Source organism: Porites lutea, chromosome 14, assembly GCF_958299795.1.
Source record: "Porites lutea chromosome 14, jaPorLute2.1, whole genome shotgun sequence".
NCBI classification, from domain to species: domain Eukaryota; kingdom Metazoa; phylum Cnidaria; class Anthozoa; order Scleractinia; family Poritidae; genus Porites; species Porites lutea.
The window spans coordinates 13,206,135-13,227,346 of NC_133214.1; the positions used below are offsets into that span (position 1 = coordinate 13,206,135).

At 36.4% G+C, this 21,212-nt stretch overlaps 2 protein-coding genes across 2 annotated transcripts in view; one reads left to right on the forward strand and one right to left on the reverse strand.

The window, feature by feature from the left end:
* LOC140924498 (pleckstrin homology domain-containing family A member 8-like) overlaps positions 1-8,193 on the reverse strand; it is a 15,358-nt gene extending 7,165 nt beyond the window's left edge. Inside the window, exons 1-8 of the mRNA XM_073374523.1 lie at positions 7,992-8,193; positions 5,740-5,856; positions 5,135-5,305; positions 4,090-4,199; positions 3,123-3,216; positions 2,216-2,262; positions 1,755-1,813; positions 735-799 (exon numbers count right to left, since the gene is read on the reverse strand). Of these exons, the coding sequence (XP_073230624.1) occupies positions 735-799; positions 1,755-1,813; positions 2,216-2,262; positions 3,123-3,216; positions 4,090-4,199; positions 5,135-5,305; positions 5,740-5,856; positions 7,992-8,040 (712 nt within the window). The 5' untranslated portion in view covers positions 8,041-8,193. The remainder of the gene's footprint in view (positions 1-734; positions 800-1,754; positions 1,814-2,215; positions 2,263-3,122; positions 3,217-4,089; positions 4,200-5,134; positions 5,306-5,739; positions 5,857-7,991) is intronic.
* Positions 8,194-8,636: 443 nt separating this feature from the next.
* Positions 8,637-20,131, forward strand: LOC140924357 (N-terminal Xaa-Pro-Lys N-methyltransferase 1-B-like). The gene is made up of 10 exons (XM_073374394.1): positions 8,637-8,744; positions 8,936-9,017; positions 9,991-10,089; positions 12,817-12,922; positions 14,023-14,135; positions 14,828-14,875; positions 15,945-16,014; positions 17,470-17,593; positions 17,826-17,927; positions 19,367-20,131. The coding sequence occupies exons 2-10, from the start codon at positions 8,937-8,939 to the stop codon at positions 19,389-19,391; spliced, it is 768 nt and encodes a 255-aa protein (XP_073230495.1). The 5' UTR covers positions 8,637-8,744; position 8,936; the 3' UTR covers positions 19,392-20,131.
* The last annotated feature ends 1,081 nt before the right edge of the window (positions 20,132-21,212 follow it).

Genomic DNA, 21,212 nt, shown 5'->3' on the forward strand with positions numbered 1-21,212 from the left:
GAACACTCCACGCCAAAATGTGTCCGATTGGTTAAAAGATTATATTATCGCCATTAACGAACATACCCCAAGCGTATAGCGCGGGTGTATAGCGTATAGCGCTCGGGGAGGTCGCACGTGCCTCGTGCAGCTCCGCAAGTTTTTTCCTATAATTTGTTAACTCCGAGCGTAAGGTAACAAGTTTATCCACTGTATGTTTTCTTTAAATGATGGGAGACACGAAACAATCGAAGAAAGATCAAGAGTATACAATTAAATAGAACTTAACGTATCTTCACTAATGTAAACTACCAAAGCTTCTGTAAGTAATCAAGGGTGCGTTCCTTTGAGATGATCCGAGATCACTCAGATCATGATAGATCAAATGAACCGATGAATCCTTGTTCAGAGTGGATTCATCGGTTCATTTGATCTACCATGATCCGAGTGATCTCGGATCAGTGATCCTGATCCGGATCATCTCAAAGGAACGCAACCCAAGTCTCCTTTTGTTATTTTAGTAAATATTTTAAAATTATTCTCATTGTAATGTTTTTTTAGTCAGTGTGACTATTCCGCACAGATTAGCAAATGCTACTTGCAGACCAGTCTCTTCGTGTTGAATATTTACAAATATTCATTCAAATAAAGTTCAAGTTGAAGTTGATTCGAACTTTAACAAAACTCATTACCCATGTCACGAGGGGTTAGTCTCAAGAGAAACAACAGTGTAAATTGAAAAGAGAATCACTCACCATTGTAAGAAGAGCTTAACGTACTTGCCACACTTGACGTGGGTGATGGAGGAGGTGAGGATGATCTAAATTAAATGTGAAAATGATAAGACGTGAAAAACTCTCGACAACTGACAAGTTGCTCAAAGGAATTTTTTGAGCAGTGAACATGAAATTTTTAAAACCATTTTAAAAGCGGATTTTCACTAGCTGATTTTTACAATACTGTAAAAAGCTAGGAATGTAACAGACCTGTGCGTTTAGCATATTTTATTGCGTTGTAATATCGCGATATCTTGTTCAAATATAGAAATTCGTACTAGAAATATCTTAGTTCACCAATATTTCGGTGTGTGGTTGGGGTCCTAAAGTATAGTCGTTGGAAATTCTGATGGTAAGGGGAGGAAGTCCAGGGAATGCGGGAATAGATAGTACGGTTTATGGTCACCTCGCCACCGAACCATCTCGCCACCAAGAAGTCTACTCGCCACCACATAATACCTCTGTAATAACTGATACCGTTTACTTACCTGGGATTGTTACTTCTTCCTCAAGCCCAAATATAAGTTAATTGATTTTAATTGACACCTTGCGTCGAACTTCTCATCTTTAGTACTATTTTTTGTGAACTGTGACTTTTTTTAAAACACCTTAGTATGGCTCATTTGCATTGCTCGAGATGTGAGAGTTGTTCTTTCTTATGAAAGTTGGTTAATATTGTCACTTGGACCTTACCTCCTTAAATTTCATTGCAAATCTAAAGGGACAGAATTTTCTGTTAGAGACTTGTCCTTTTGATAAGTATTAAGATACGTATTTCTTGGTGGCAATTTAGTTGGTGGCTAGGTGACTTCAGATACCGGTGGTACAAACCTTTTCATTATCAAAATCATTTATTCTTAAAAAATTGTCAGCAAAACTAACACGCAATTTGAAATTTCATCCTTCAAACAGGCCAAAAAAAGATTATTCAACATTGTCTTGGTTTTATAATAATCATATTTAACTAATATGTTAATAATGGCAGCAACATGTACTGACCTTTGTGTTTCATGAAGCAGTTGTTTTCGAAATGCACTGTGCTTTGATGATGATAAAGTCTACAAACAGAACATCAGTAAGATATGAATACTGCTTTCCAGTTTAAAGCAAAATACTTAGTTGGAGAGACATTATAGAGAAGAGCAAAAAACATTTCAAAGGCCATTTTAAGGTCTTCAGATGGATTTCCACTGTCGAGTAATTTTTAAGTGGGTGGGTACACACGTAAATAAAATAGACTGGGCAATGTAAGAAAGACTGCACATAAACATAAAAGTTGAGTGAGGTTCAATTTCTATGTTTACGCACGACCTTCCATATATTGTCTCTATTTTATTTACGCACGTACCCACCCACATAAAATTACGTGCCAGTGGAAATCCACCTTTAGTCTAATATTACTGAATCCATAAATCTTAACACGTGACAGTCGTCAATGAACATTATTCTGCATTAATTACCTTGCTCATTGAAGTGGTTGGTGAGGAAGGTGATGATGACGAACTCCCTATCAGAGAAAAGAAAAAAGAAACATTCAGCAACCAGAATGTAACTACGATGACTTTGTGCTGCTGCAAGACTTGATTGTTTGACCAGAAAATATGCCCACATCATGCCAGTTTTAAATGAGCTGCATTGGTTGATTGTTAAGGAAGCATCAGGGTTTGCAAATTTTATTGATGAGTGGAGTCAGTTTGACTTCTGCTTCACAAATTTTGGAGTCAAGTATCAGACTTTCCAGCACGTGGTCCTGTCATGTATACACTATCGTGAGGGATACATGAAGTAGCTGTGGCAGTCCGCTGACCTGGAAAGCTCAAATCTATGATGGTGGTCATCAAGTAAACTTTGATCGTAATTTACCCGCTTCCTGTTTTGTTGTGCAGTATAATAATAATTATTCTTTAATTTCGATGACTTAATCAAGGTTTTACAATGTTTACAATTAACGTAAATTGCATTTGTTGCAAAAAAGGTAAGGACAAAACTGTGTTTGTTACCGAAAATTTCTGGAGTCGAAGTGGCTCCCTGTTTGTTACCAAAAATTTTTGGAGTCGAAGTGATTCCCTCTGTAACCTAAGTGGAGTCATCTGAACAATTTTGGCGTAAAATACGTCAAATTTGGCGTATTTGCGAACCCTGAAGCATATAAATTTTATTGAAAAGCTAAAATAATATTAAAACCCAGTAAATGTAAAATGTATTTTGATAAGCACTGCTATACCTAATTTTGATCAAAGCAGTACACTTTTTTTATTCTGGTTATAAGCTGCCTTGGATATAAGCCCCTCCTTACGAAGTGCTATAATATTATAGTCCAGGGATTATAAGTAGCAGTTTAAGGTAATTTACATGTATTGTACTCACCAAAGTTTCCTTCAGCCAGTTCCACACAATCACAAAGATTTTTAAGAAACTCATCACAAGTTGCAGATAGCATTGTACCAGCTTCACCAAATTCCTGAGGAAAAAAGCTTTTTTTTGGTTCAATGATTCAAATTTATCCATGGTTCATATTTTATATTTCTTTGGTCTTAGGTGTTTAAAATGATGGTGAGATAAAGAACTCACATGAAATCAGGGTGAAATGAAAGTTATGAGTTTTACAGCTGAGCCCTTTGGGGAAAAAATGGCTTTACCATAGCTGATTCTCAAGTTCCTTTGTCTTTTAACGCTAATTTTACCAGGTAACAAACAGAAACTGTCTGTGAGAATCAAACTACAGTGGGATGAAACTATTTTCAGTATTTCAATGTTCAATAAATCGGCATTCTTTCACCCCCCTTTTGAACACCTCAAGCATGGCTAAAACACGTACGTCATGGAGTCATTTACAATTTTTACTTGTTCAGCCATGGTAATTGATTATGTTTATAGTTTATAATTTCCGCAACAATTACACTTTATAAAATGACTTGCAATTGATTGCATCTGATGTACAGAAATAGCATTCAAAATAAAGAAACAGAAATAAAATATTGTTTATAATACAAAAAAAAATTGTTTTTACGTTACCCATGAGTTTTACAGGTTTTTATACTGTGGATGAGCCAATTTTTCCCCAGCAAAAATTCTAATTTTCAAGAAAATTGTGTTGTGCATAGCTAAGGTAGTGAATTTCAAGGACTTTTTAAGACCTGATAAAGAAATCAAGTACTTTTCAAGGACTTTTCAAGATGACTTCTAAAATTTAAGACCTTTTCAAGATTGTACGAACCACGGTATATCTACTTTTACACACATTCTCCATAGTGATAGCATTTGAAGGAAAGGTGTGGAGTGCTTATAGAGAATACACCCATTTATCAGCAATTAGAAGCCTAAAGAAGATTACCTGACTCTCCTCTTTATTAGCACATAGCATCTTTATGGTTCCAATCTGCTGCAGCAGCAGGCTACGGTACATGTTAAGTTCTTGCATCTTTTCTTTTAATTGATTTATAGCTGTTCAACAAAAGATGAGTACAAACAAAAATCATCTAGGAAAACACACTCATGATTCTGACATGTAAATCCTACATGTAAAACATTGTCAGTACTGATTAAATTACCCTACAAGCAGAGGTTCTTTTTCACCATGAGTTGTATACAAAAGTCCCCTTTGCCGGCAATCACCCATTCCTTTTTTTAATACTACTAGATGAGAAATTTCTGCAATTTGATTGGCTTAGAGCAGTGGTATTTCAGCTTAATTTGAAATAGCTACATGTAAAAATTACAAACCTTTTGCGGGTAGTGGTATAAACAAATAATAGCATGATTTGTACGTGATATTTGGCTTAAATACCACTTGTGATATTTCAAAATTGTCTCAAATTTCACTCGCCTAACGGCTCGTGAAATTACGTATAACAATTTTGAAACATCACTCGTGGCATTTATGCCAAATATCACTACAAATCATGCTATTACCTATACAAATATTTAGACAAAGAATTAAGAAATATAATGGGTTTTTTTTAAACAAGCTCTAGGAAAAAGAGTTTGAAAAATTTAAACTGGTTTAAAAAAATTGAAACCAAAGATTAAATTTGAACCACAACATATATATGTATGCTCTTAAAATATGCATATGGCTCAGAAAGTTTTATGAACTAACTGGGTCATTTTCGTGGGGAAGTTAAACTATTAATTGATCTTCTCTTTTTCATCCTTGTTTTATTAGACAATTTAATGGGGACTTAAAAGAACCCACACTGTTCTCAAAGGGTAGGGGAAGTTTCCCCATTCAACACATCATTCATATCATGGGCTGGGTGGCAAGATATTTTTAAAAAGCTGGTTGCAATAATTTATAAGGACGGCCATAAATTACAGAGATTGTAGCTCACACATGTTAATTTAAAAGCAAATTCTCATTGTACACATTTACCACTTACATTCTCCAGGGGTTTCTGAGTGGCCATTCTGCTTCATTGTTGTAAGGCACGCTTTTGCTGTTCCTAGAGCAACAAGCCATTGCTGCCGTTCAGCAGGTGTGGCTGCCCTTAAGTAAATGTACTGGTCAGGGGGGATCTTTAAGTCAATCCTTACTGCATCTGAGTGATGAACTATAAAACAACAGTTTCTTTGTTATAATTATTATGTTGGTTAACACTCTCTTTAAGCCCTAATATCAACATACAAATTATCCAGACTGAACTCTATACATTTCCTTACAGAATTGGTCAAGAAAATTTGATAAAAGATCATCAATTGAAAGCATTTCCCTTTGGTAGTAATTTTATTAAATCTCAAAACTTTTTCTCTTGGTTATGTACTGATAAGTGTTACGAGAAAATGTACCTGTAGATATATATTGTTGGAAGAAAATTGATGGAGAAAATGGGAATATTGGGGCTTAAAGGGCAAATTGCAGTGTACATAATTACATGCAGTTGAAGGAATAGCAATTGCAGGAGTATTTCAAGCACTACTATTGAATTGAATATCCCTGTTTGGAATCGTTCTTTTAAGAAAAAAAGAATCAAGAAAAAGCACTAACCTGAGATTTCACAGCAAGCCATTTTAACAGAGCCTCGACTGCCAAGACCCACCTCTTCCTGTGACTTGTAATATGCCAGCACACCAACATCTAGAACAAACCATCTTGGTTGCCAGCCTAAACAATATTAAGTCCAAATATCAACCACGGCATGACTAGCTCAGTCAGTTAAGTCAGTGCTTGTATGACTGCAGGGGCAGTGTTGGTCTTATGGTTGAGTTCAGTTTATAATCTAACAAATACTGTATACTCACTTACTCTGTTTACCTGCAGGCAACTAATACTAGTCCTGAAGGACAAATATAAAGAAGTGATCTTAATACTAAGACCTCTGCCTGTGTATTACTAGCCAACCAAAAATCAAATTTGGAAGAATGGGGAGTCAAACATAACACGAAAAGATTCTGAGCTGCCTAAGTGATTCTTGCAGTAATAATAAAAATTTCATCAGGGCTTCTGACAGGTCGCAGAAGAAAAGTCAAATTCACGGGGTTTTTAGGGACAAATTCACGGAAAAATCGGCCAATTTTGCGGTAATTTCACGGGAGTTTTCGGGGCAAACTTCACCAAAAAGCAATCGGTAAAAAACAGCCAATTTTGTGGTTATTTTCAAGGCAAATTTTGCTAGGAATCAATCTGCTTTGTGCTGATCAGACTAGTCAACGTTTTTAACATATTTCTAACAGAGGTCATCATTTGCTCTTTCAACAACAATACGCTCCAGAAATGAACCTATGGCAAAGCCTTTAACATCATGGCTAGTGACCAGTTTTTCGCAACATAATCTACGCCTGGTAGTTTTGGGATGTTGTTTGCACGTTTCAGTGACAAAGTTCTAAGATAAATTTGCAAGTTTACGGCAAGTAAATAGATCCAATAGCTGAAATAAGTTTCTAATATGTTGTACAGACATGTATTTGATAAGATTTCTTCCGAATTTCGAGGTATTTTTTTGTGAATTTCGCGGGATTTTGCAGATTTACCTGAATTTCGCGGCTCCACGACCACGCGAAATATCAGAAGCCCTGTTTCATTAATAATAAAAAAATATGTTATAGTCACTAGGGAAGTTTATAGAAAACATGCAATTCTGTGCACTCATTTTACTCAGCCAACAAACTGAAGTGTTTAAATCTTATTTTTCACCATAAAACTAATAAAACTACTACACGCTAGCCCTACCAAAGTTAAAATTAATTTTTCCACTCAAAAAGCACTTTTTAACCAACAAAACATCTACATGTACATATATTAATCACAAGATCCCTAAGGGGACTTGTTGTAAGTTATTTTGTCTCATTTTGTAACACTGTAATTACACATCTTGATTTGAAAAACAAATTGACTCACTAAAAGTTCATATGGAAAGTTTGAAGCAATAATTTTTTCTTCTTTGGAATAACAAAAAAAAGAAACACACAAGTCACTGCTCTTACCTTACCAAGCAATCAACTACATACAAATCGAATCTGGCAGTCCACGTCAGAATTAAGTGACTTTTTCATTTTAGCAGCCATCACATCAAATACAATAATTCAATTATCAAAATTAATATTTTTGTACGACCTTCAAAATGAAGTTTATGTAAATCATTTCCACAAAATAATTAATTCGTTTTCTACGTGTCATGAGACGTCCATTTTGTTGCAGCGTGCAAAATTATAACATTATTTTACGCTTAGGTTTGTAATAAATCAATTCAAAATTAAGTGACATTAAACAACAACTTCTGCAAGTCCATGGCCTACCTCTAAATAAGCTTGTAGTGGGTGGTTTTCCAAAGTAATTAATGAATAATTGATCTCTTTGTTTGATTTCTAACCAAGCGATTATAAATAAGTTATGAACCGGGGGACTTAAGATCGAGAATCAAAACCGCGGGAAATCCTACGAAATATAAATTAAAATCAGCTGGGTTGTCTGCAGTTTTTGGTGAGTCCCTTGTTTGACAAATTAAGTCTACTATAAACTTCTCTAACATTGGAGAGAAGGAGACAAGCGATAATGACACTTTAAAAGAAAAACTGCGCTGAAACGTGTGAAGTGGATTTAAACGTAACGTAGTAACAATACTAACTTCCCCCAAAATTGTAACGAAAAGACTCCTTGTCGAGCCGTAAACAGAAAAAAAATTCCCCCCTCGAGGAGAAAAATCAGTTCCTTATTTCATTATCTCGAGGTTGCGCGATACAACGGTAGTTTCAAAACAATAACAAACGAATGAATGAGCGCTTAGTAAAAGTCATACAAACCGCTTAAGTAGTTTGTCCATTTCCATAAAGTTCCTTCCATAATGGACATCTTCCGAAACCCTCAACTCAAATCCTTCCAGTGCTATAGTTCTTTTTGCAACAGTTCTTTTTGTTTGCTTTCTTTCCCACTTTCGACTATCTACCCTAAAGTTTCCGACTGCGATTATTGATGAAACATTCTTTGTCCGCCATTACAGAATTTTGTATTTCAAATTCGTGATACGCTTGCGCAAAGAGCTTTCTACTTCCGGTAACGTTGCATTCTGGGGGATCAGATATAGTTCCGTAAATTATAGGGCAAATAATAAAACTAACCAAGCAAGAGATATTGAGAGCAGAAGCTTTTAGTTAAAATTATTATTACTAAAATTTGCTGTCGTTTTTTTCCTTTATGAATTTAGTTTTGAAACTTTTACACAACGGACTGACTTAGACGAACAGATGACTCTCTTTTTCAGGAAAAAGCTAAGGATTGATGAGTCAAATTTGGTCAAGATAGACAAAATAACCGCAATTTTTGCATACCGTTCAGGCTACCGTTCCCTTTTCCTTTCAAACGCCTCCAGTTAAGCATAAGTGAAGGACATTACAAGCTGCATACTTAACGTATTATTCCCAACATAAACTCATTTCCAGTCCTATTTATTTTCCCGCGCAAATAATCAAGATGGCGGACTTCTAGTCAAAGCTGGTGTAAACTATAGCAAACCCTACCTACACATCTACGGCTATCTTCTTGATTTAGAGGCAAAGGTAACTTTTTTGAAGACTATTGCTGACTATTGCCCGGACTCTTAGTCTTTTGAAGATTTCATAAGGGGACCCCCGCCCCCGCAAGCTATGAATGAAACTGATCTGTGCGCTTACGTACGTACATGCTACAAAGAAAAAGAACATGTAGTTTAAGCTTCAAGCTTATTAATAGCTTAACTTTTGATTTTCAGAATGGCTTCTTCCGATACAGATGTTCCTGATTACATGCGAGACAGAGGGAAGTGGTATGGAGATGCTGCCGATTACTGGAAAGTAAGAAATGAGTCTCTTTCTGTCAGATTCCTTTATTGATGAGCATTTTTATATCATGCTTTATATTTAAGCGTACTGGCTTCCATCTTTTGTGTAGAAATCGAGGGATCAGCCAGTGTCATCGTGGCATTTTACCTCCTCGTGTTGAAGGAACTGTGTCACGAAATTTATCAAAATATATTAATGGGAATTGCCGCCAATTCAAATTGGATGAAAAATTAAATAAAAGTAAGCTGAACTGCTCAAAACGTTAAAATAAGGTATAATACAGTAAGCTTAAATTCAGAAGGATGTACTTATGGTCAAACTTGACAGAGGTTGAAACGGATTTACAATAAACATTTTCACGGTTTTCGACACCATTTTGACGAGTAGGCAAACGTGTGAGAAATATTACAAATATTTTGTATGAAAATCTAATGAGGAATAATTTCCGTCAAACGGCTGTTCTGAAAAAAAATATGACTTGTAAACTAACGCAACAAAACAAAGGATTGTACTAAAAAATTTGGGGGGCGTACCATTGCTTAAATTTCTGCCACGGCTTGCTTTAGATTTTCCATATATTTGTCTGTAATTTTTCCCAGGACTTTCTTACAGACAAATGTATAGAAAATTTAAAAAAGTGGTTCTAGGTCTTCTACCACATTTAACGCCCTTAATTTTTTTCAGTAGAATCCTTAGGAGTGAAGCTTTAGTTGACGATTCCTATTTTTTTCAGAACAGCTGTTTTACGGAAATTATTTGACATTAGATTTTCATACAAACACTGTAATTTCTCACGTGTTTGCCTACTTGTCAAGATGACATCAAAAACCGTGACAAGGTCTATTGTGGTTTTGAAAACTTGTTAGCCTGAAATCACAATTGACATGTGAATATCATATTCACCTTCTAACAGTGTTACCTTATTTACAAAGCTGTGATCTAGTTCTGTAGAAATATTTTTCAAATTATATCTCATAAATATCAGAAAGTTCCAGCGACAGTTGATGGAATGCTAGGTGGATATGCTCGTATTTCACCGACAGACATTAGGGATTCAAAGAAGTTCTTAAAGCCCTTTTTAGAGGTATGTATACTATTATGTATAAAGTACCTATGCCATGAATATTTTGCAAGTTGTAATTGAAGGTGAACTGGGATTTCTTCTGGCAGATACTTAGAACAGGCATAGGTGTGAGTCAATTCATTTTAAAATTGAGCCTGGTTGTACATGTACACGTACATGTAATATTCATTGTTTTGATTAAACACTGCTAGTTATCATTCTCTGCCACTTATAAGCTCATCAGGCCCAACTACCTGTAAACAAAAAAACACTTCTCATGGATTATAAGCCCCCCTCTAGCTTGTATTGAAATGAACTTGATTAGAAATGTAAAACTTCAAAGTGTCTAACTTCTCCTTATCTGTTTAGAACCATGCTGGGTTTTTTTGAGCTGTCCAGTCAGAAGCACTGAATTTTTTTGCCCAAATATGGAATCATAGAACTGAAGGTTTCTCCATCAAAAAAGTTACTAATGATGAATTCTTTAAGTCATTAACAGTTCTACAAGTACATCCACAACTCAAAAGTGCACAAAGCCGTTTAAATCGTTAAATAACATAATCAACAGACAAAAAACCTTTATTGCTGCGGAGCGACCAAAGGGAGCGAGCAGCAACATAATCAGGATTTAAAGGAAATATATATAAGGGGCGACGAATTCTCGAATTCATCACTTTTTACCACAATGCATTGCATTTAACCACACTTTTTACCACAATACATTGCATTTCACCAGAGTGCATTGCGCCACGAACAACTCAAATGAAAACACGGGGAAGTTCGGTTGGTGAGAGAGTGCATCGTTCGCTGCTCAGACTTAGAGTTTTCTTTGTGGAAAATTTTCTACAGCACGGTTAGAGGTCTTACCAAATTTTAAGACATGCAGGAGTCTTTCAGATGAGTACGATGGTTAACTTGGGGATTGGATTTCAATTCAAGAGCCTTTGACTCGTCCAGGTGTTAAACCTGACGAGAAGATGAGCATTTGCTCTTCGACTCCGCAACACCGGGGATATACAAATTCTAGCTTGCTAGAAGGTGATGTTAAAGTGAGAAAATGTCATGCAATGCTATTCTTAAGAAACTGTATGAGCCGAAAATGGATGTGATTTTGACCATTCGCTTCAAAATAACAGCAGAAATCGAGATAACAAAACATATGTTTTGTGTCCTACTTTGCAGACGAGAACGTGTATCGGCGTTTTGAAAAGCATAATTATGTTCTTTCATTCATTTATTGCCATGGAATATGCGTTTACATTGTTTTTTCACTGTTAATAGCTCGGTTAATGCGGCTAGCGATCATCTTGCCGGCGGAAGTTTCATGGAAAAGGAATAAAACGAAAGACTTTTCCTAACGATTTTGCAATCAGCCTCTGTGGTGTAGTGGTTAGGTGTAGTCGCGTCGAGTCGAAGGTGCTGGGTTCGAGTCGTACCGGATTATTAGTTCCTACTTTCTTTTTTTTTCCGTTTTTTGTGTTGTTGTTTTCTATAAATATATAGCTAAATAACTGTTACTTAATAAAGTGTAACAAACAGCAAGAAAAGTATTGTGTTTCCAGAGAAAATATCGTGCACTGCATATTAAATATATGGATAAACAATCTGAATTTCTATTATTTCCTACAATTTACTGTGGGAAAACCAGAGTTGATAACCACTTGATCATTTTCTAAACAACGTTCCCACAAGTTCTTTCTACAGACTGATAGTAATAATTATTCTAGTACTTTCCAACATGTAAATAGGACATTCAATGTCATTTTTGATTCTTTTATTAAGTCTCACTGCCTAACTAATGCCAGTATCAACAGAATGTGCCGCAGCATTACTATCTTTTAGATACCCTAGTATTTACAGGTAGTGGGGCCAACGCTAGTGTTGTCATTTGTGCGCGCTAAGCTGCACTGTTGCGTGTATGAATAATTTTCCTTGTGGATACTTTCCGTAAAAAGTAGTAGTTTTCCTTTCCAGTGTTCATTGCAAAACATGCTATATGCTTCTCTGAACGGACTTTGTGCAATGCTCTTAACATTAAGATAGCAAGCTTTGGAAACACATAAAAAAAAAAGGTTGTGTGATGTTGACGCATACTCTTTTGAGCACCCACTATTGGCTTTCATCACCAAGTTATGACGGACCCATAGGATGTTTATCATGATTAGTTGACCTTATTTTGTCCAGAATAAGCCAACCATGGCCATTTTGATTTCCAAGTTTGGTCTAATTTTACTTGGTAAAACTGTAATTTCTCTTTGTAGTTCTTCGTTAACATCATGATACAAAGTTTTCATAACACTAGCGGACAGGCTCGCATATCAGTGATTCCATATTAGGAAGTAAATTTTGATTGGTTTTTCAAGAAACCCCAGCCTTGGAACAGAGTTATAAGCTTTAGGGTTAAATGCTTCTGATTTGAGTAATTATGAAGTTTTGAAGCTTACTGGTAATCAAAAACTAGTAAATGCAAAACATATTTTGATCAGCACTGCTGTAGCTTGTTTTGAAACATTTTTTCTTCTATTCCTTTTATAAGCTTTTGGATATAAGTCATCATATTAAAAACCACTCACAAAGATGTATAAGCCCAAGACTTATAAATGGCAGTTTTTCTCTACGTGCACTATCTACATACATGTAAGATGATTGAAAGCATGTACATCAACCTATTGGAATGTAAGATTTGCAATAGTAGAGCAAAAAATGTCACAGTACAAATGTAAGTTGTTGTTATTAACTTTTACGTAGCTGCCAGATATACAGGATGAGAAGCCTGCAAAACTCAGACGTGTTGAGTCATCCTCACCTGTCAAAAACTCCACTTTTGAAAAAATTAAACCATCTGTCGCACTTGGTAAGTAACGACAAGCCATACACAGCCAGCCATACACTGTAATGGGGCATGGTATTTTTTCTAGGGGCCAGCTGGCCACAGTGAAATCCCCTGGATTCCCCAGACACCCACCATCTGTCGCACTTGATGAGTCACGGCCAGCCATGTGAAGCTAGCCATGGGGTGTGGTATTCTATCTGCCCATTAGGGGCTGGTTGGCCACAGTGAAATCCCTGGATTCCCCAGACACCCACCATCTGTCGCACTTGACGAGTCGTGGCTAACGTCCGGTGACCTCTGACTATTTTTAATTCAGCCTCTTTCAGAATATTCTCCTGTAACATTACACCTTTCTTCTGCCACTGGAATTCATAATGAAAACCCTGACTTGAACAAGTACTTAATTGTGAAGTGAAGTTTTCTTTATCATTAGTCAGATCTTATTTAATCTCGTCTGCAGCCAAAAGATTCAATTGCAGGAGAATTTTTAGGACTTCCTTACAGTGTATGTTCTCAGTGATATGAATTACTGCACATTTAAATTTGCTGTTGGCAAAAACTTGGTTCCTGCTTTTGACGAGGTTTCTCGTGATCACTTATTTAACAACCTTAAGTCTTGAGAAGGAAGTTTTTTGCTTTGAAAAAGTTTAAGAAAAGTATTGAACAGACCTCTCCCACATTCCTGTGAGCAAGGGCACCAACTTGAGGGTTGGGTGGACAAAGTACAGTGATTCGTATAAAATTACATGTATCCACCTCATTTCTAAATAATTATGTGTGCTCCAGGGGCGGATTTAGGGGGAGGGTGCAGGGGGTGCGCACCCGCCCCCCACCCCCCTTGGATGACCTGCGGTTTTCTAATACAACTGGTATTCAGCAAAAAAAAAACTATGTGGTTTATTGGTGTTGAAGTAGAGCAAGAGACGAGTGCACCCCCTCCTAAAAAAAATCCTGGATCCGCCCCTGTGCTCACTGGAGCAGAATGTGGGAAAGGTCTATTTCATATTCAAAAGTTCGTAAGGAACCCTGGAAGTTGTACATTGTTGCATGTACATGTATGCAGAACATTATTTGCATGTCTAGTATGTATTGCAAAAACGTTTCTCTTTCAATTTGTTTAGACTGTGGGGCTGGTATTGGTCGTGTGACAAAAAACTTGCTGTTGCCATTATTTGACACAGTGGATATGGTGGAGCAGAACCCTGATTTTTTGGAAAAAGCAAAAGATTATCTAGTAAGTTAGCAGGTCAGCTTTAGATCTGTAACTCATCTGTCATGCCATCAGTCATAGGTGGAAATACAAAATTAATTAATGTGATCTTGACATCTCGGAAGTCTTGGAGTGATAAGACTTTTTTAGCTTTTTCTCACAATTCCTGGGATTTTTCTAACATGGGACTTGGCATTTCCTGCAAGACTTACATTTTGTTATTGGCCTCCCTTATGAGTTCATTTCATCTATGTTTTCCTTTTATCTATGTTTTCCTTTTTTATTTTTCGGTTTATTTTTTCAACAACAAAATTAGTCAAGAATATTATCAATAAAGTATTCCGTGAGCCTATGTTGGATACAAGTCAGCCATAACAACTTATACTCTAAGTTTGATCTACATAGTACTCATTACTGTCATTACTCCCATTGCCAACACATCTGTTAATGACCACATCACCAGCTCTAGTTGTGCTGAGACACCCACAACTAGAAACTGCAGGGTGTTTATTAGGCATCAGAAATAGGAGAATTCTCTGTTTACTACGCAGATTTCTTCGGCTTACATTCGGTATCCTACAGCTTTATGGCTATTTTTTATTCAGACATGGTGCCTTTTTCAGAATATTCTACACCTTTCTCCCGCTACTAGAATTCTTGATGAAAACCCTGAAGCGGAGCCCGGTATACATTGCTTTTTTGTTATATATTTTTAGGGAGAAAAAAAGGATAGAATAGGACACTTTTATTCAACTGGACTGCAGGTAAAGTAGTTAGTTCTAATTTTTACAATCTTATTTAATTCTGATCATCTTTGCACATGTACAGAGTAAATGTACATGTAGCACAAAGTTTGTTTAAGGATGATGTTCTTAAGATTATGCACCCGTACCTTATAGTTATTATTACAATAATTATTATTATCATATGTAATAATTTTTGTATTGTCTTGAGAATTCTCAGGGCTATGCTCTAACAACACCTGGTATCCCCTGGTGACTTAAACTTTTACTTTATTAAATTTCGGAACTTCAACAAGATTCGAACCCATGGCCTCTGGAATATGTATAAGATGTATGATGTATGAAAGCACCTTGATTTATTAATAAACAATGAATGTGACCAGGATGTGTGAAGTCTCTCTGTGTGCTATTAGCCCAAAACAGGCCTGGTGTAGAGGTAAATTAGTGAGGGAATGGCCCCACCCCAGGAAGTGCTAAGTTCTTTGAAACATCATTCCCTCATTTTAAGAACTATTTTATCCAAATCGGCTGTTGTTATCTTTATAATAGACAACAATTTAAAACGTTTGATCCCATTAATTTTACTCTGTCTTCAGGGTTCTCTTTCCAAAATGCGTGGCCCATAAAAATAGAAGGTGTATATACTTTATTACTTTCCATGTATCCATTCATTTCCTTGATCGGATTGGATCACAACTTGTGTATTTTTTAAAACTTATTTTATTTTAGTAATTTTTCAAGCAGTTGCAGGTGGTAAGAAGTGTTGTCTCAGCCAGTAAATTTAACCGGTTACCGTCTGATAAGGAGAACAATGGTGTTTTGCTGTTCGTGCTTTGTTTTTAGACAGTGGTTCAGCTATTTTCTCTAGCTCTATTTAAACAATGATGCTGCCATGCCTTCTACTGTCCCTTTTTTTGAACAGTTTTTATCTGTAGATGTAATCCCTCTTTGAGGATAATACCTGCCCACATTTCCAATTATGGTCAACAGTTTTAAGTCATGAAAATTAGCCAACCAGAAATGGCGAAATTATTTTGAATGAATAATTTTGTGATCATTTATTTTAAACTTTATGTTTGTGTTAATGTAGGATTTTAAGCCTGAGGGAGGGAGGTACAGTGTCATTTGGACCCAGTGGGTTTTAGGACACTTGACAGATGGTGAGTCATTTTTTTGATAATTTTAATTCTTAACATAATAGAGTTCTAAAGTGGTGTTGTCATAAAAATTACATTTGTGAAATTATGGGATTTGTCAAGATATTCTGAAAGAACAACGTCCATGATGCCTACGTGCCAAAAATTAGCATTTCGGGGCAAATTGTCTCTGAGGTATTAGCCTAGTTATGCTGTGATGACTCCATACGAATCCTTCTAAATTTGACTTGGGTGGAAACGTTTAGACCCAAGCACTTTGATGGAGTCATCAAATAACTGGGGTAATATCTCAGAAACAATTTGCCCCACAAATGTGCTAAGTTTTGGCAATTAGACATCTTGGACGTTGTTCTTTCAGAATATCTTGACAAATCCCATAATTTCACAAATTTAATATTATTTTTTGTGACATCACACTTTAGTACTCTATAAACACATGCATGAAGAATAACACTGATACACTCTCACTGCATTCAACATAGGAGAATGCAATTTCCAACCTTGGGCATTGTGTGGTTGTTGGGGATCCTGTGGTATTTAGTGCTGACCTGTAAGAAGTTTGCATTTTTGTTTGCCTTTTCAGCACTATATATATTTTTTTATTCAGTGAGATGCAAATGAGCATGAGGTGTTTTTCTGCACTCCTGTACCCATGTATGTGTCCCAGACCCCAGATTGCACTAGAAACCATACCCCATTCTGTCACACAGGTAAAATCTATACACAATTTTAGACCAAAAGAATTGAAAAACCATACTCTCTCACAATGTAGTGTATAAAATGCTTCATCCAGTTTATCAGGTGGTTTTAATATATAATAGCTATGTACCCCTCCCCCAGGAGATTCTGTCTCAATTCCCTCCACTTGCATAGAAATTGAAGGATTTTTTCTCCTCAACAAGCAACACTATAGGGAAACAATGCAAGGGAAATGGCTTGGAATGATCCAACAATTTTTGTCACTGAGTTTGTGAGAATTGTGACTGTGTTCCTTGTCTTCTTACGTAGTAACTTACTATGCCTGGTAAGTAATCAAAGTCAGCAGTTACTGGCACCCTGCAAATGACTTCCTGTATTTACAAACCCAAGCAAAACTGAGAATGATAGAATGACTATAAAGCCAACAATTTGACTGACAACAAAACAACTGTTATAACTGTGACACAAGTCAGATTGAAATAAACCAATCAATTCAAATTTACACTCTTCATAGCCACTAACATCACGGCTTAACTGTCAGACGACCAATAACATCGCAACTTCATGAACCAATCAGGTCAACAACCAGAGTTAAATAACTATCAACTGACCCGATACAAAGCACTTTGACTCTGAAGATGACTACTGCACAAGTTGTCAGAACCTTAGCTACTGTCAACAACATTCCTATTGAGGACTGCACTCACCTGGACAATTGTTATAGTCCACCTATTTATGTAATTGTTCTTTTCTGAACAGGCGACTTTGTAGACTTTTTCATGCGTTGCCAATCGGGGCTGTCGCCTGGTGGTTTGATATGTGTCAAAGAAAACATCACAAAGAGTGGAGTAGATCTGGACTCAGAGGACAGTAGTGTCACAAGGTCTGGTGAACTTTTGTGTATTAAGTTATGTTAAGTAACTGTCCAAAATTAAATTTTGTGAAAAACGACAAGTATTAAGTAACTGTCCATATATATACATAATTATGCGATGTATGCAAAAAAAAAGTATTTTCTGGCAAAATAAATAAACTGAAACTGAACTTGGAATTATGTCTTAGTTTCAGCAACATAACGGTTGATTTTAATAGCAGCTATGCCTTTTTTTATCCAGGTCAGACAGTAGGCTTAAAGAGTTGTTTTCAAAATCATCATTAATGGTGATCAGAGAGGAAATGCAGAAAAACCTTCCTAGTGAACTCTATGGAGTGAAGATGTAAGTCTTAAGTCTAGCCTGCTTACATATTAACTGCCCTAACCCTTTAAGTCCCAATAGGCTCTTTGCATGACCTGATCACGTGATCAACTTTTGGTAAACACGTAAACAGTTCACTATTGAAAAATTTTGTCAGCACAAGCTGAAAGAGCACATTAAAATTGAGTAACCTGAGCATTTTCAGCTGTGTATCTCAAAAGTAGCGATTGTAACAGCCACCGAACGTTAGAAGCATTTGTATGAGAAAAACGACTTTTGCCATCCTGTCACGCTTGCATGGTTTTCCATACAAATCCTTGTAAATTCTAAAATTTTTAAACTGTCGTTAAATATTTTCCTTACACATTTAAGGCCTCAAACTGCTTGTTGTGAATTAAAAGGAGATTTGAGCCCTGTAATGCTTAAGGAAAGATTTAACGAAAGTTTTGAAAATTTCGAAACTACAAGGATTTGTGTGGAAAACCATGTAAGCGTGACTGACTGGATGGCAAAAGTTGTTTTTCTCATACAAAGCTTCCAACTTTCAGCGGCCTTTGCAATCGCTACTTTTGAGATATACAGCTGAAAATGCTCAGGTTACCTTATTTTAATATGCTCTTTCAGCTTATGCTAAGAAAACTTTTCAAAAGTGAACTGTTTTCGTGTTTACCGAAAGTTGATCACGTGATCAAGTCATGCCAAGAGCCTATAGTGACCAACATCAATTTTCTCCTGACAATACCCATACATTGTCAAAAGAAAAGGTTGTGAGGATCGATAAAATGATCACCAAAGAAAAACTGCCCTGATCTTTTATCAAATTCTCTCAACTAATTCTTAAAGGAAATGTATAGAGATCAGTTTGGAGAATTTGTATGTGGATATTAGGGCTTAATAATAAAGGATTAAATAATTCTGACTGTTGTAGACTTCAATATTAGGGAGTTTAAGATGCCACTACGGCTACAGCAACGAGAACGTCAAAAAGCAATTGGTTAAGATAAGCAAAACAACAACTCAGCACGTGCATCACGCTTTTTCGTACATATCTTTGCCGTCACTGCACGACTACGACGAGAATTGCCTAGTTTCATGTTTTATCGACGACGTGAACATACTACGACAAATCTCTCTTACTCTTTTTAAACTTGGATATCTTCTTAAGAATTCAACTCCAGGAGAGTTCGCCTACATAAAACATAGTGGCCAAATTGGGATAATCGCACTTAAATTTCATAGATCGAGAAGTCACTTTTTAAGCGACGTTTTTGCCGCCATCGCCTTCGTGATATCTTAAACTCCACTCAAAGTTGCACCGAGACTGCATTCCTATCAGGCTGTCTGAATTGTTACCCAAACCTATTTTTCTTTGTAATTTGCATGTACCAAAGGTGATGACTGAAATACTTTTAACCAGTAAAGATGATGGTATATAGAAAGTTGTGTCTCTCTCTTTACAGGTATGCTTTGAAGCCAAAAACATGATGTCCTACCACAAACATGACTAAGTTGATCCTTCACCTTTTACAAGGTGTAGATTTTTGTAATTTTCATCAATTAATCTGCAAACACATCTAAAGTGGATTTCTAGAAATTAAGTGTTGAAGTTGCTTTTCACACCGAAGCAAGTACTCTTTTTTAGAATTCTATGATTTAGGTTTTTATTTGTACAGTGTGTATAGAACAGGGCTGCCATTATAAAGGACAATGGCATTTTAAATTCAAGGAAAAGTCAGGAAATTTGCAAAAAGTTGGGGAAACTCTCATTTCTTTGCAAAATCAAGGAAAGTGAGGGAAGTTTGCAACCTCGTTACCAGTCGAGTTCGGGTGTGACGTCACCCTTCAAGATCGCGCTCGGTTCCAAGGCTCCTCCGCTCACTCGGATTTCTGATTGGTTTTACCTTTAAGGACTGTAGCTTGTAAATTTTTGTTCGTAGATCACGCGCCTTCAGTTTCATTAGGGATTTACTGACCTTCTCCCATTAGTTTTACTTGGCCAAGCAGTAAAACGCTTACCGTGCGAGCAGAGGCTACTTTTCGCACGCCAGTTCACACCGAGAAAATGTAGCCTCTGCTGGTAGGGTAGAAAACGCTCGGTTGTTGTTAAAGTATATCATGAGAGATAAGGCACTGAAAGTTTATTATTTTGCATCTTAATACAGTATGAATCCCTCTATTAAACTCTAGAAACACCACTAGCACGTTTTTATCAGTTTAAAAATAAAATGTTTTTTATAAATGCTTTAAACTGCAAAGTGGTCGTTTTTTTATTCCGTCCTCTTATTATTACCGAGAGGTACATGTAGAGCTTAATTCCCTTATTTCCCAGTGAAAATTATTTGATTTTTTCTTTTCTTCTGCATACCGTAAACTAGCGCCTATAAAAAATATATCCGACGACAAGCCCCTGGCGATAAGCTCCCCCTCCCCCCCCCCCCACCTCAACCCCCAGGGATATAAGCCCTTCCATTTATAAGCCCTCTTAAAACCCCTTATGAAGATGTAAAAGACCAGGGCTTTTAAGCGGCAGTTTACGGTAATGACGTTCGCCTTTCACTTGACTCAATTGTTTTTGTTCCTTAATTGCGACGTTATTTTTAACATCTTTTTTACCAAAAAAAAAAACTTCACCTACCAGTCGCAAAAACGGTTTAGTTATGTGACTATGGACTATATTCCAAAATAACTATTGAATTAAAAGTCAAAGTAAATTTAGCACCGCTATGTTATCCCAATCATTTGATTTCTCCCGATATGAAGTCAGGTTTGCTGTGCTGAAATAGCACCTGTTTTGATGGATCATTTCCCAGAAGGTTTTTGTTTTCAATTTGACGTTTTCCATAAATGTTGTTCATCGCTTTAAAGAGATTTCCTGCGTACCTGAATTATTTCCTCTTTAATTTTCCTCTCTCTGTGTAAGCATTAATAAGTTTCATGTCTATTTTCTGATTTGTTGCACGCAATATATATGATATATTTTTGTGTAAAGACAGGACTACTCTTTCCTGACTTTAAACTTCAAACACATTTCACTTTTAGGACTCTTTTAACGTCGCAATTCAAAGTAAACAGACTGCAAATTATCTTAGTTGCTAAAAAATATATATCTACGTGTCGCAACTGTTCATCAGTAGGATGCCTAAAATTCGTGCAATTCCACAGTTGGTTTCGGCTCCATTAAATCCTATACCAATTGCAGAACATTTTAGGAGGAGCCACACACCATGTGAGCACAGTCATGGACAATGTATAAGTGAGGAAAATAACGCAATTCAATTCATACAGAAGTCACCTCTAAGTATTTGG

Excerpts from the sequence above, each read along its gene's own strand:
- LOC140924357 (XM_073374394.1), top strand. The coding sequence starts at position 8,937 with ATGGCTTCTTCCGATACAGATGTTCCTGATTACATGCGAGACAGAGGG. Across the intron at positions 10,090-12,816 it reads TCTTAAAGCCCTTTTTAGAG|CTGCCAGATATACAGGATGA; the intron begins GTATGTATACTA and ends ACTTTTACGTAG. Across the intron at positions 14,136-14,827 it reads AAAAAGCAAAAGATTATCTA|GGAGAAAAAAAGGATAGAAT; the intron begins GTAAGTTAGCAG and ends ATATATTTTTAG.